This window comes from Rana temporaria, chromosome 9 (assembly GCF_905171775.1).
Source record: "Rana temporaria chromosome 9, aRanTem1.1, whole genome shotgun sequence".
Taxonomy (NCBI): Eukaryota; Metazoa; Chordata; class Amphibia; order Anura; family Ranidae; genus Rana; species Rana temporaria.
In genome coordinates this window covers 165,081,227-165,095,636 of record NC_053497.1, presented here as the reverse complement: position 1 = coordinate 165,095,636, position 14,410 = coordinate 165,081,227, and the positions used below count along the sequence as shown (strand labels likewise).

Here is a 14,410-nt window from a genome sequence, read left to right as displayed (position 1 = left end):
GTGGAAGCCATTAGCTCCTGCCTCAGCCAATGGAGGAGGGATAGGCCCCGGGGAGCCGAGGCTCTCATGCACATTGCTGGATCCTGATGGGGCTCAGGTGAGCTGCTGCACACATAAGGCACAAATAAAATCTTGAGCCTTTGCTACCACTTTAAAGTTTAATGCCTCACTCCAAAGACATGCTGGTAAGTTCATTGGATCCTGTTCAAATTGGCCCAGTATATATATATATATATATATATATATATATATATATATATATATATATATACACACACACATACATACACATACACACGACTGTGTCCCAATCGTGATGAGATCCTACGGGGTAAATGACCGCACCAGCCAGGAAAACACTGGCTGCAAAAAGCGCCTAGAGGCGATTCACTTTGCATGTGTAGCACTATACAAGTCATTCATTAATTCATTCATTCATTCAATGATAGCAAAACTGATACCTGCCCACCCACTGACATGCAGGAAGCAACGTTGGAAAGGGAATGGCTACAGTAAAGGTCATACGTTGTAATCTTCAGCACCTGAACACATTACATTTTAATCGTTAAACCAGGCACCGAATCGGTCCATAGATAAATAGGCAAAAACATTTTGAAAATGGTTCATTGAATAAAAAACAGAAAACACAGATATTAACAAAAGTAAACTATATTTAAAAAAGAAAAGAAAGGTAAAAGGTGAAAGTCAGAGTTTTTTAGCACAGTTTGTCCTCCTTTGGTGCTTTAACAAATAAGACTTCACTGTAAACTCTTTCCCGCACCCGTTACATGAGAATTGGCCTGCCCGGTGAACTGCCTGGTGGCGGGAAACGTGGGACTGGCTAGTGAAACCTTTGCCGCATAGCGGGCACAAAAAGGGGCGTTCGCCTGTGTGAATTTTAATGTGGCAGTTGAGCGTAGACCTCTGTGCAAAATGTTTTCCACAGTCCGGGCAGCCGAAAGGCTTCTCTCCCGTGTGGGTCCGTATGTGCTTGACCAGGCAGCCGCTGGAGAGGAAGCTCTTCCCGCACTCAGCACAGATGTGCGGACGTTCCTCTGGCTTTGATTTCCACGGCTCCTCGTTTAGGAGGTCATCGTCGGCGGACATCTCGTCAAATGATTCATCGGTCATAGATGACTCACTAAGAGAGACATCTATAGATACGTTTTCATTCAAGGAGACACCTGTTCTGGGCCTGTCGCTAGGTAAAATATAGCTTATGGATGCATTACTTAACGAGACATTTGTATCTGGTTTGTTGCCTAATAAACCATCTCTTATAAAGCCCTCACCCAACAAGGATTCTTTAATGGGTGGTGCACCAGTAGCATCTCTTAAAGATACGTCATTAAGAGTGACATCTTTAGACTTAAGGGAGGCATCGTTAACTGGAGTTTTGTCTAACACGATATCTCTGGTGGGCCTACCCCCAAGCAAGATATCTAAAACGGGAATCTTGCCAACATCTCTACTAGTGCTTTCACTGGCAGAAACACCAACGTTCGGCACCTTGATGTCCATAGCAGTCTTCTCAGTAAACAGAGCATCATTAGCGGGTTTAGAATTATCCGCCTCCCCAGAAAGGGCCAGGGTCTTATCACCACTGTCACATTTCAGTCGAGCCAATTGCTCGATCAGCCTTTCCTTGGCATGAATTTTCATGTGCATCTCAAAATTGAATTTCTTGCTAAAGCACTTCTGACATGCCTTACAAACAAAAGGCTTTTCATCCTCATGTAGCCGCCGGTGGCTGTTAAGACTCGAGCTTTGGGCAAACCGTCTCCCACATAGATTGCAGACGAACGGTTTTTCCCCTGTATGAACGCGCATGTGTTTAATCAGACAGCCGTTATACAGGAACCTCTTGCCACATTCTGGGCAGGCGTGGGGGCGCTCCATGGTGTGGGCTCTGATGTGCCTTTCACATGCAGCTTTTGAGGGGAAGAGTTTTTCGCACAGAGTACACGGGTACAGCTCTTCACCAGCGTGGAGACGCAAGTGCATTTCGAAGTTTGACTGTTTGGCAAAACATTTGCCGCACTGCGGACAAGGTACAAGTCTATCTCGTATATGGATGAGCCGGTGCCTGTCGAGACCAGACTTGGAGTAAAGGCATTTGCCGCACTGGTTGCACGGCCATTGCTTATCTCCTTTGTGGGTCCTCATGTGGGTATCCAACTCTGTCTGCGTGCCAAAACACTGACCGCACTCCTCACATATGCGTATGTTGTCTTCCAGGTGCAGTAACAGATGCCCTTCAAGTGACGACTTATCGGAAAACTGTTCCCCACATTCTGGACAAACATTGTCATGGATTTTCTGATGCTCAAAGAATTCTGAAACACCCTCAAATGTTTCTGGACACACGGGGCAAATGAAGCGCAAGTCTCTAGGAGTTATTTGCTTAGTACGGTGCTCTTTTACAGATGGGTTGGTGTGAGACGACTGCTGATCCTGACCACGAGGGGAATGGGAGGACCTGTCATTGTGGTTGTTTGTTGCCACCCTCTTCACAAACCAGTAGTTTACCTCTGCCTTGCTGGATGGGTCTTGTTGGGGCAATGGGGTGACCACATCTTCTACTATCCACTCTGCAGAAAGAAAAAAAAAAAAAAAAAGGACAGACAAGTTAACCAAATGTAATTTAAAGAGCTGTTCACATGGCCCCCTTTTCCTTACCATTACTTCTCCCCCGAAGGAGGAATAGACAACCAAGAGCAGAGTATACAGAATCATTTGAACCACATTTGGTTGTCTGGTTTCATGCTTTAAGACACCAACACATTAGTAAATTTAGAATTAAGTCAGCATTCCTAATCTGCATACCTTGTCGAGGAAGTAGCTTACTCAAAAGCCATTGGATCAACATAATGGCCAAGAAACTAGTATATTTAAAGTGGAGGTTCACCCAAATTTTTTTTTCTAAGATTACATCCAGCATACTAATGGCAGCACAGTGGTGTAGTGAGTAGCACTTTCGCCTAGCAGCAAAAGGGTCGCTGGTTCGAATCCCGACCACGACACCATCTGCCTGGAGTTTGCATGTTCTCCCTGTGTCTGCGTAGGTTTCCTCCGGGAACTCCGGTTTCCTCCCACATTTCAAAGACATGCTGGTAGGTAAACTGGATCTTGTCCAAAATTGTCTCAGTATATATTATATATATATATATATATATATATATATATATATATATATATATATATATATATATATATATCTGTGTGTATGACTGTGTCCCTAGCGTGTCGTGATCCTACGGGGTAAAATGACCGCACCAGCCAAGCAGACACTGGCTGGAATAGCGCCCAGAGGCGATTCAGTTCGCATGTGTAGCGCTATACAAGTCATTCATCTAAAGCAGTGGTCTCCAAACTGCGGCCCGAGGGCCGGATGCGGCCCTTTGCTTGCCTTTATCAGACCCTTGGAGCACTATCCCTCCCAATGAGACGAGACACTATTCTGCCATCTGACACTGACAATGGAGCACCATTTCTCCCACTGACACCTCCCTATGATACCAGCAATGGGGCACTATTCCTCCCCCTAATACCAGATGTTTACTCCCACTGATGCCAGGAAAGTTTTCACTCCCACTGGCCAAAGTACGGCCCTCCAAGAGTCTGAAGGACAATAAACCGGCCCTTTGTTTAGAATGTTTGGAGACCCCTGATCTAAAGTATGCAGTTTTTTTTTTTTCTCTGTACATACCGTGTAATTGTTATTTTCGCCCAGGCTTCCGGGTTCTGATTACTGCGGAACTGGGCGTTCCTATTGAAAGCTTAGCTGATTGACGTCTGGTGAAAATCTTCCTATGTCGCATACACCGCGCGTCACCAGTTTTCCGTAAATAGCCGACATGCGAGTCGGGGCTATACGGCGCCTGCGCCCGCCGTGTAGAGCTGACTGCGCAGGCGCCATATAGCGCCGACTCGCAGGTCGGCCATTTACGGAAAACTGGTGACGCGCCAACTGGTTTAATGTGACATTGGAAGATTTTCACCAGACGTCAATCAGCTAAGCTTTCAATAGGAACGCCCAGTCCCGCAGTAATCAGAACCCGGAAGCCTGGGCGAAAATAATTACACGGTATGTACGGAGAAAAAAAAAAAATACCAGCATACTTTACATGTCGTTCGTATGCTGGATGTAATCTTAGATTTTTTTTTTGGGTGAACCCCCGCTTTAAGAGGGTGAGTCAACAAAGGTGCTCTCCAGGCTTCCTCATTGAAGGTTTATTTAAAGAACTGAAATCAGGAAGTGGTCTTCAAAAAAAGGGTATACAGAGAGCAAAGGAGCTTGAAAATTTGACTACATCACCTTCACTCCCTGTACGTCATAATCCTCGCCTCTTCTGGGAGTGTCTAATTATTGTCTCAGCTCCTTTGCCCCTCCTTTAACCACCCTGCATCACTTTTTTGTTGCAGCCAGAGGAAGAGTGAAGGGAAATACTATAGATCTGAAATTTTCAAACTACGGCCCTCCAGCTGTAGCGGAACTACACGTCCCATGAGGCATTGTAAAACTCTGACATTCACAGACATGACTAGGCATGATGGGAATTATAGTTCCTTAACAACTGGATGGTCGTAGTTTGGAGACCCATGCTATAGAGGGTCACTAGAGTGACAACACCGAGTCTGCTAATATCACATTCAAGATGGTGTCCTTGTTTTAGGGCTTATTAAAGCGGAACGTCAAACCCCCCAATAATGTGGTATCCTTCTAGCTGATCATTCCCTGATTATTGATTAGCCATGCCTTGTTTTGCCCTGTGTCTGTGTGGAGGTGGCCATCTTAGTAGAAGGCAGGGCTTTGCTTCCTCACATTAGAGAGTCTCCAGCATAGGGAACAATTAGCCTCACCAAATCTCACTCCAAATCTCCTGAGGCTGGATTCACACCTCCGATGGATGCGGTTCCTAGCAGGGGTCTGGTGTGTCCCTGTTCATGTCAGGAACGAATCAGGGATGCAGTGCCTTAGATTCCACACTGAAAATATAAAGCTATGGGGCTACTGTGCAGAAGTGCCTAGGCACCCTTTCATACCAGGAAGTACACTGCCATGTTTTAGGAGGAATTCTAGCCAAGAGATTAAAAAAAGAAAGGTACTGCTTAGGCACAATTAACACTTCTAGATATTTCATATAACGTAGAAAAAGGATAAATAGCCTTTCAAACAAAATACATTTATCCTTTTTTGATCCACACCCACTCTGCCAACCTAGCCCCCCCTCCTCAGATGCATACTTACCTAGCAATCATACTTGCAGCTTCCTGCTGGCATATCTTCAGTATGGGGACCACAAAAAACGTACAGTAGGTTCCTAAAGGGTTCTGTGGAGCCACCTTTAATGGTGTCTGGTCTTGGGAGACCCCTATGGAACCCTCTAAGCAGGTGTGGCCAGCTCACAGCGGGATGTAAACTTATGACGTATACTTTAAAATACTTGCACACTCAGTAAAAAATATAGTTTAATGTAATAATCAGTATTTTTAAGAATCTGTTGCTTTCACTATATAGTCCCCAGAGAGTGTCAGATGCCTGCCTGTGCCCTACCATACACCACGGTTCCAATCGCCTGTCACTACATCATTGTCGGGGAGGAAGCCAGCATACATGACAAATGTTTAAATAGAATCACTTTACAGTCTTCTAAAATTTATAAAAATCCTCCCTTACCAATTTCAGCAACACCTCCAACATTCATTGGCTGGGTATCGTTGCCTTTTGTGGTCTTCACATCCGCTGTGGACAAGAACATATATTATATTATTCTTTCCCCATCCATCAGTGCAATCTTCTAGTGAAATGTATTTTCTCCACAACATTTATAAACTTCATAAAAAAAAAAAAAAAAAATAGGTGGTAAAACATTATTCTGTGACTTGAGAAGGGTCCTGCGTTATCCCAATGTTAGTAAAAGCACAGTGTGGTAAATTTACTAAAGGCAAATTGACTGTGGACTTTGCAAGAGTAAAGGAATAGCTTAGTAAAGGAATAGAAGCTCTGCTGACTTTCATCATCAATGTGTTTTTTTTTTTTTTACTTCACTTGCACATGATTGGGTACTCTTTGCAAAGTAAAGCTTTACCTCATTTACCAAGATCTGGAGCAACTGCACTTGCAAAGTGCACAGTCTAGTTGTCTTTAGTAAATCAACCCCAGTTTCTTATTTAACAGCCAACATTCTACATATACTACATTCTGACGCATGCATAACAAGACCTCGTCACCAGCTTAACTAGTTCCGACGGGCTCACAGGCTTTCCTGTATGGGTACGTCCTTCCCCTTAGTGGCCACTGCATGTCAGGGCACCCCATGTGCGTGGCCAGCGGGCACGATCACCGCGAGCGATCGCATGCACGAGTGCCAGCACTGGGATTTGTGTGTGTAAACACACAAATCCCTGTGCTGTCACGGAAGAGGAGACGTGTTGTTTGTTCCTACCATGTAGGAACAGCAATATGTAGGAACAGCAATATGTAGGAACAGCAATAGGTCTCCTCACCTAGTAAGTCACATCCCCATACAGTTAGAACACACTGAGGGAACACACATTTGACCCCTTGATCGCCCCCCTAGTGTTAACCCCTTCCCTGCCAGGGACATTTACACAATAATTAGTGCATTTTTATAGCACTGATCGCTGTATAAATGCAAATAGCATAAAAATGTGTCAAAAGTGTCCGATCTGTCCGCCGCAATACCACTAAAAATTGCAGATCACCGCCATTACTAGTAAAAAAATAAAATAAAAAAATGGCATAAAATCTTTCCCATAGTTTGTAGACGCCAATATTATATATATACACACACACATACACACACATATATATATATATATATATATATATACATACATACATACACACACACACACACACGCTTTTTTTGTCTATAGCGCAAAAAAAAACAAAAACGCAGAGGTGATCAAATAAAAAAAGAAAGCTCTATTTGTGGGGAAAAAAAGGACTCAAATTTTAGGTACAGCGTCTCATGACTGTGCAATTGTCAGTTAAACGACTCTGTGCCAAATTGTAAAAAGTGATCTGGTCAGGAAGGGGGTAAAAATCTCCCGGGATAAAGCAGTAAAAAAAACAAAAAACACACACACGACACAATGCAGGAAAAAGCACAGGAAAATTCAGTATTTTAAAGATTTACTTGGTGTTTTTACACTTCCATAAATTATATATTTTCCCCCCTTGTAATGTGCCTCTGAACTTGCTAGAAAATGTGTCTACTTCATGAAGAGTTAATTTCTTTAGCACACAGGTGTCAAACACAAGGCCCGCGGGCCGGATCCAGCCCTCCAGGCCATTTCATGTGGCCCTTACAAACCTCTCCTGCAGCTGTAGGAGAGCTCCAGCCCTCCTTTGGTCCTCCTTCAGATTCTTACTTTCTGCTTTCAAGCAATGCATCCAGCTTCTTCTCAGCAGCAGCATAAGGAAAGGGGGTTCACTGTGATGTAAGGAAGAGTGGGGGACTCAACTTCTGATGGCGAGAAGGCTCTTGACATCCAATGTAAGGGGAGGGGATGTGCTGGGCATCTAATCTTACAGATATAACCGGCCCTTTTGAGGTCAATAATAAAGCTGATGCGGCCCACGGTGAAATCGAGTTTGACACCCTTGCTTTAGGACATCTCCCTCTCTTTTGTTGCAGCAAGGGGATGAGTGAAGGGGAATACTATAGACCAGCCTTTTTCAAACAGGGTGCCCAGGCACTCTGAGGTTCCTTCCTAAAATCTGCCCAAAAATTGCATACAAGCCAGCAGGTGGAGCAAACCTTCCTTTTAGTTGCACAAAGCTACAGGCTTTTATTGTGCACCATTACAATCTTCCAGGCACTGTAGAGAGCCCCACTGGCCACTCATTTTCTGAAGGTTAATCCAATTTGGTAGCCGGTTTGTGTTGCTGGTCCTGTCCACAGTGGAGATATGCAATATGGATGATCCCTTTAACCACTTAACCCCCGGACCATATTGCTGCCCAAAGACCAGAGCACTTTTTGCGATTCGGGACTGCGTCGCTTTAACAGACAATTGCGCGGTCGTGCGAACGTGGCTCCCAAACAAAATTGGCGTCCTTGATTTCCCACAAATAGAGCTTTCTTTTGGTGGTATTTGATCACCTCTGCGGTTTTTATTTTTTGCGCTATAAACAAAAATAGAGCGACAATTTTGAAAAAAAAAAATGAATATTTTTTTACTTTTTGCTATGATAAATATCCTCCAAAAATATATAAAAAAACATTTTTTTCCTCAGTTTAGGCCGATACGTATTCTTCTACATATTTTTCGTTAAAAAAAAAAAAAAAAAAAAAATCGCAATAAGCGTTTATTGATCGATTTGCGCAAAAGTTATACCGTTTACAAAATAGGGGGTATTTTTATGGCATTTTTATTAATATATTTTTTTTACTAGTAATTGCGGCGATCAGCGATTTTTTTTCGGTACTGCGACATTATGGCGGACACTTCGGACACATTTTCGGGACCATTGGCATTTTTATAGCGATCAGTGCTATAAAAATGCATTGGATTACTATAAAAATGCCACTGGCAGGGAAGGGGTTAACACTAGGGGGCGGGGAAGGGGTTAAGTATGTCCCTGGGTGTGTTCTTACTGTGGGGGGGGGTGGCCTCACTAGGGGAAACACTGATCTTCTGTTTATACATTGTATGAACAGAAGATAAGCTTTTCTCTCCCTGACAGGACCGGGAGCTGTGTGTTAACGCACACAGCTCCCGGTCCCCGCTCTGTAATAAGCAATCGCGGGTGCCCGGCGGCGATCGCGCCCGCCGGGCACCCGCACGGGAGTCAGGGACAAGCGGGCGCCGCGCACGCGCCCCTAGTGGCCGCAAAGAGAGCCGACGTATAGCTACGGGCTCTCGCCCAGGAGAGCCGACCTGCCGCCGTAGAATGACGGCGGCTGGTCGGCAAGTAGTTAATGCATGGAAAATTCTTCTTTATTGTTAGCACTGTTGTCCATTGAAGTCACCTTTTCAGCACAGTTACTAGAAATTTTACAATTGCACATGGACTGTATATGGACTGTTACTGATATATGTGCTCTGACACTCATTTCTTTTTAGTTATGCATGGGCCAAATGTCAGGCAGCATTGGCCGGTTCAATAGAAACCAGCCGACATTCTGCCTGTGTGTACTGCAGCTATTCTGACAGAAGGGGCATGACCAAAAAAAGGTTTGCCAACCGACTTCCGATCATCGCTCCCATCCAATAGCCGACTGTGGAAATGTCACAGGAAGGGCTGCGGCACTGGTTTCTGGCAAATTAAGTAAAAGTTCCATCTTTCATTTATACTCACTGGAAGAAATCTTCTCCTCTTTGAATTCTTCCTTAATTTTCACCTTTTCCTTCCATTCGATCTTGTGAACCGGTTCTGGATCCACACAGAAACAGTCTTTATAAAAAAAAAAGAAAGTCCACAATAATTACCTTTCATCAAAATTCCATCAATCGGAAAATAAACAAAATATTCAGGGAAAAGGGTAACATTATCCTTAAAGTGATAAAGGCAAACATATTGCAGCTTACCAATTTGTAGATATGTTGGCAGCATTAGTTTTCTTTCCTTTATCTTCACCTGTGATCCTGCCAGTAAGGCTGCTTAGTAGTAAATGTTTTGTCTCAACCTTCTGAGAGGGGTGCCTACAATGGTCAGCTTTTATTAACCCACTTGCCGACCAGCCACAGTACATATACTGCGGCAGGTCAGCTCTATTGCGCAAAACGAAGTACCTGTATGTCATTTCGTACAATAGACAGCGGAGGCGCGTGCGCCTATTGGCCAGAGGGGAGGCAATCAGCGGGTCCGGCAGAGGCGACTGCTTAATGGAGGCGCAGAACAGGGATCTACCCATGTAAACAAGGCAGATCCCTGTTCCAACAGGGAAGAACACAGTGATCTTGTGTTCCTGCTAAGCAGGAACCTGGATCTTTGTGTTCATCTAGCGAGTCCATCCCCCACACCGCAAGCACCCTCTAGGGACACACTTAACCCTTCGATTGCCCCTGGTGTTAACCCCTGCCACTGTCATTAATACAGCGACTACATTTTTTGGCACCGATGACTGAAATAAGGTCACTGGTTCCCAAAAAGTGTCAGTTAGGTGTCTCATTTGTCCGTTGCAGTCCCCCCCCCCCCAAAAAAAATGTGACATCATAGCCTCTGACTCAGCTAATCAGAGAAAGCTTTTTATTCATTGCTAGAATACATTGCTTGCTCTGAGTGGCTGAGCGCCACTGAGATAGACTCTTCTGTGTTTATTAAGGCAATGGTTAGTGAGGAACATAGTTCGTTTGGGCCAACTAGGCCCAAGCGAACTATGTAAAGAGCGTGGAAAGACGGAGTTCTTCTTTCACTAAGCTATGACTCGGCTTGAGCGACAACCTGTAGCAAGCTGCTGGCTGAGGGGCACTCAAAGAAGGGAGGAGGCAGGAGCAGCAAATAGGGACCCAAGAAGAGGAGGATCCAGGCTGCTCTGTGCAAAACAAACTGCACAGAGGAAAGATGTTTGTTTAAAAAAAAAAAAAAGCCAGCCTTTACAAATCACTTTAATTTGCCGCAATCCTCCTTGCTGCTGTGTTTACGAACATGGGCTGATGTTTCTAATGACAGGCGGTGTTTACACTCGTGATGGTTGCGATTGTTTCACAGTGATCACATGGTACAGAACCATGCGGATTGGCTTGGTACATTCTGCTTGTAATCCGAGATGTTCAACGATACTGCTGTGTGTGTGTGTGTGTGTGTGTGTGTGTGTGTGTGTGTGTGTGTGTGTGTGTGTGTGTGTGTGTGTGTGTGTGTGTCTCTCTCTCTCTCTCTACAGCACGATTTAGAAGTGAAATATTATTATTTTTTTTTTTATTTATTTTTTTAAGAACAGTGTGTTTTTCAGGTCATAAAACAGGGATTGCCTACTCTCAACACTGCTTTTTTTCTTAAACATTTGCCACTCTGACAGCCAATCACAGCGATCATTCAGAATAACATTTGTTAACTAAAACAAAAAGTAACTCACTAGCCGCCTCATCTCATTCACTTGCATGCGACTTTAACAGAAGTCAATGCAAGTCGTACCAAAAGTAGTTCAGGAACCTTTTTCTAAATCGGCGTGACTAAAGTTACACCGACTAGAGTTTGACTTCAGATAGATAGATAGATAGATAGAGAGATAGATAGATAGATAGATAGAGAGATAGAGAGATAGAGAGATAGAGAGATAGACAGATAGACATATTGTGTGCACAGGCAGGGAGTTGGTTAACTCTTAATTAATTAACCAGGACATGCCCTTATTTTACTACTTGACTCACTCATTTCAAAAGATCAACCTGTATAAACACCATTTAACAGTTTCATCTCCTGTTCCAGATTTTTTTCCAGACCGTATTTATCTTCATATAACGCGCCCCGGCGTATAGCGCGCACCCCCAACCTGAAAGGGAAATTTCAGAAAAAAAAAAAAATACTCACAGTTTGAATGCCCCTCGTTGGTGTCTTGCCCGGCGTCCATCGGCGGCCTTGTCCGGTCCGGCGTCCGTCTGCGGCCCTGGTGGTGTCCTCCCCGCGCTGTTTGAGTCGATCCCCGCTTCCTGCACTGTGTTTGAACGCCGCCGCCGACATATAGCGAGCGCAGTGCACACGGCCAGGCTCGGCTCCCCTCGCGGTCACACCCTGTGCCGCACAGGGCGTGACCGCGAGGGGAACCGAGCCTGGCCGAGTGTATCGCGCTCGGTATATGTCGGCGGCGGTGTTCAAACACAGCGTGGGGATCAGCTTATATCGCGCACACACGATTTCCCACTTATTTTAAAGGGGAAAAAAGTGCGCGGTATACGCCGATAAATACGGTAAATTTTTGTTGGAAAAAAAAATAAAAAATATACCCTAAACCACATATTTAACAGTAAATCCTTAAAGGGGTTGAAAAGGTAAAACATTTTTTCCTAAATGGGTAAATTAAGCTTAGTGCAGTCCTCCTTCACTTACCTCATCCTTCCATTTTGCTTTTAAATGTCCTTATTTCTTCTGAGAAATCCTCACTTCCTGTTCTTCTGTCTGTAACTCCACACCGTAATGCAAGGCTTTCTCGCTGGTGTGGAGCGTCGTACTCGCCCCCTCCCTTGGACTACAGGAGAGTCAGGACGCCCACTAACACACAGCTCCTTTCTCTATCTGCAACGTAGAGAGCGTCCCGACGGAGCTGCGGGCAGGAGTTTTAAGGTGAGGCCGCGGCTTCGACCTAGTCCGCGGCCTTGCCTAAAAACTCCTGCCTGCAGCCCCTCAGGACCGGCGCGGTGTCCATCAAAAAAAAAATAAAAAAAAAACACACACCTTGATTCGAATCGTAAATCAAGTTTTTGTGTGAGATTATATATATATATATATATATATATATATATATATATATATATTATATATATGAAAAAAAAAAAAAATAATAATAAAATCGCCGAGCTCTAACCTATGGCCATCAATGATCAATCAATATAGCAATGACATGACTTACCTGAAAAGTGATCATCGTCATCCTCCTCCTCCTCCTCCTCTTCATCATCGTCATCATCAAAATCAATGTCATCTTCATCATCATCCTCATAGTTCACAGGATGTCTCACCCCTGTTTCCTTCTTCTCTTCCGATTCCGAGAGACTGTCAGGCTCCACATACATACAGTCTACAAATAAAACAGGTTGCTCTCGTTAACCTCGTTCCTCACCACAATCAGATTATTAATCTCAGACTTGGCAGAATGTCATTCTGCATTCTATCAGCACACACCTGTGCACCCTTCTATTTTTTTTTTTTTTTTTTTAAAGCCCATGGCGTGTGAAACACACTCAAAAACTTCACCCAGTGGCAAAAATATGTGTAACGGGTGTACACAAGCCCTCTAAAATCTGTGGGCCTTGCCCCGATTCCCCCGGGGCGTTAGGCTTCAGACAGGGACAAGGGTACTTTACACTTGGTCCATCTGGCCGAAACCAGACGGACCCTTTTCTCTGGAGGGTCTGCCGAAAACAGATCCACCCAAGTACTACGTTTTTTATATGATATTTCTAAAATAAAAACCTTTAGTTTTTTTTACTATATCTACTGTGTACCTTTAAAAGTCCAAATCCACTAGATTCTAGTTAAAATCTACTCTTCTTCTATGTTAAAAAAGCCTTTTTACTGTCATGTAGTGCCCGATTGCATACAAATTGAAACTCTTAAGGTTTGACCTCATATTAGATGGTTTTGGTGAACCTGCAGGAAAACTGATAGGCCCGGATTCACGTAGCACTTACGCCGAAGTATCTCGAGATACGCCGCGTAAGTCTATGCGCAGTCATATCTATGCGCCTGACTCAAAGCAAGATACGCCTGAAACTAGGCTTCATCCGACCGACGTAAGTTTCCTACGCCGTCGTATCGTGAGTGCATATTTACGCTGGCCGCAAGGGGCGCCCCCATTGATTTATGATTCAAATATGCAAATGAGTGAGATACGCCGATTCACAAACATACTTGCGCCCAGCGCATTAATATACGCGGTTTACGTAAGGCTTACGTCCAGCGTATAGTTATTCCCCATCTATGAGGCGCATCTCATGCAAAGGTATGGACCAGGGAACAGCCGTCGTATTTTACGTAGTAGTAGTACGTGAATAGGGATGGGCATAGGTTACGTTCACGTCGTAGGCAGTGATTCGACGTATCTTAGGCGTTCGTTCCGAAGTGATTCTGAGCATGCGCACTGGGATACGTTCATGAGCCGGCATCATGCCTCTGCCACTGGGTGTCATGCTTGTGGCTGTCAGTCTTGCTATACCTCATGGGACTTGTAGTTCTGCAACAGCTGGAGGTCCGCTAATTGCATATCCATGCATTAGGGCAATGGAAGATTTAGTGCTCACGGCAAGACAACAAGAAAAATATAAGGAGACATGGGAGCTATGGCACCATTTCATCTTCTCATCAGAAGGTATTGCCCTTAGGACTTCTTGATGAAGCCCTTACTCCCCATACAGATGCACTCCGACTGTCCTGAATCAACCAGGGCTTCCTGATATTCCCCCCCCCCCACCCCAGTTCCTGTCCTCCCCTGCTCTGGGGGTTCCGCCCTCCCTTCCTTGCCCCCCCCCCCCCCCGCCTCAGGGGATGGAGCTCCGCTGGGGTGGTGGGGACAGAGAGTGACCAAAGTTTTTCGACCTTTGTCGCCTATGACTGGAGGTTTTTCTTTTAACAGGGGCCGTGGCCCCACTGTGCCAATTATAGGGGTACTTGTCAATAGATACTGAATGCACCAACGTTTTTAAACATGTACATGAACCCCGTCTTATTCCTCCCTCTATTTGATGTTGATAGCGTCCTCCCCCCCCCCCCCCCCATTTT

At 44.6% G+C, this 14,410-nt stretch overlaps 1 protein-coding gene across 2 annotated transcripts in view; it reads right to left on the bottom strand.

The window, feature by feature from the left end:
* Positions 1 to 538: 538 nt before the first annotated feature.
* The window catches only part of LOC120914280 (zinc finger protein 726-like), a 54,227-nt gene continuing 40,355 nt past the window's right edge, over positions 539 to 14,410 (bottom strand). Inside the window, exons 8-11 of one of the 2 annotated variants that reach the window (XM_040324904.1) lie at positions 12,543 to 12,710; positions 9,335 to 9,430; positions 5,681 to 5,746; positions 539 to 2,591 (exon numbers count right to left, since the gene is read on the bottom strand). In XM_040324904.1, the coding sequence (XP_040180838.1) occupies positions 706 to 2,591; positions 5,681 to 5,746; positions 9,335 to 9,430; positions 12,543 to 12,710 (2,216 nt within the window). In that variant the 3' untranslated portion in view covers positions 539 to 705. The remainder of the gene's footprint in view (positions 2,592 to 5,680; positions 5,747 to 9,334; positions 9,431 to 12,542; positions 12,711 to 14,410) is intronic. The other variant, XM_040324905.1, reaches the window with a different exon arrangement.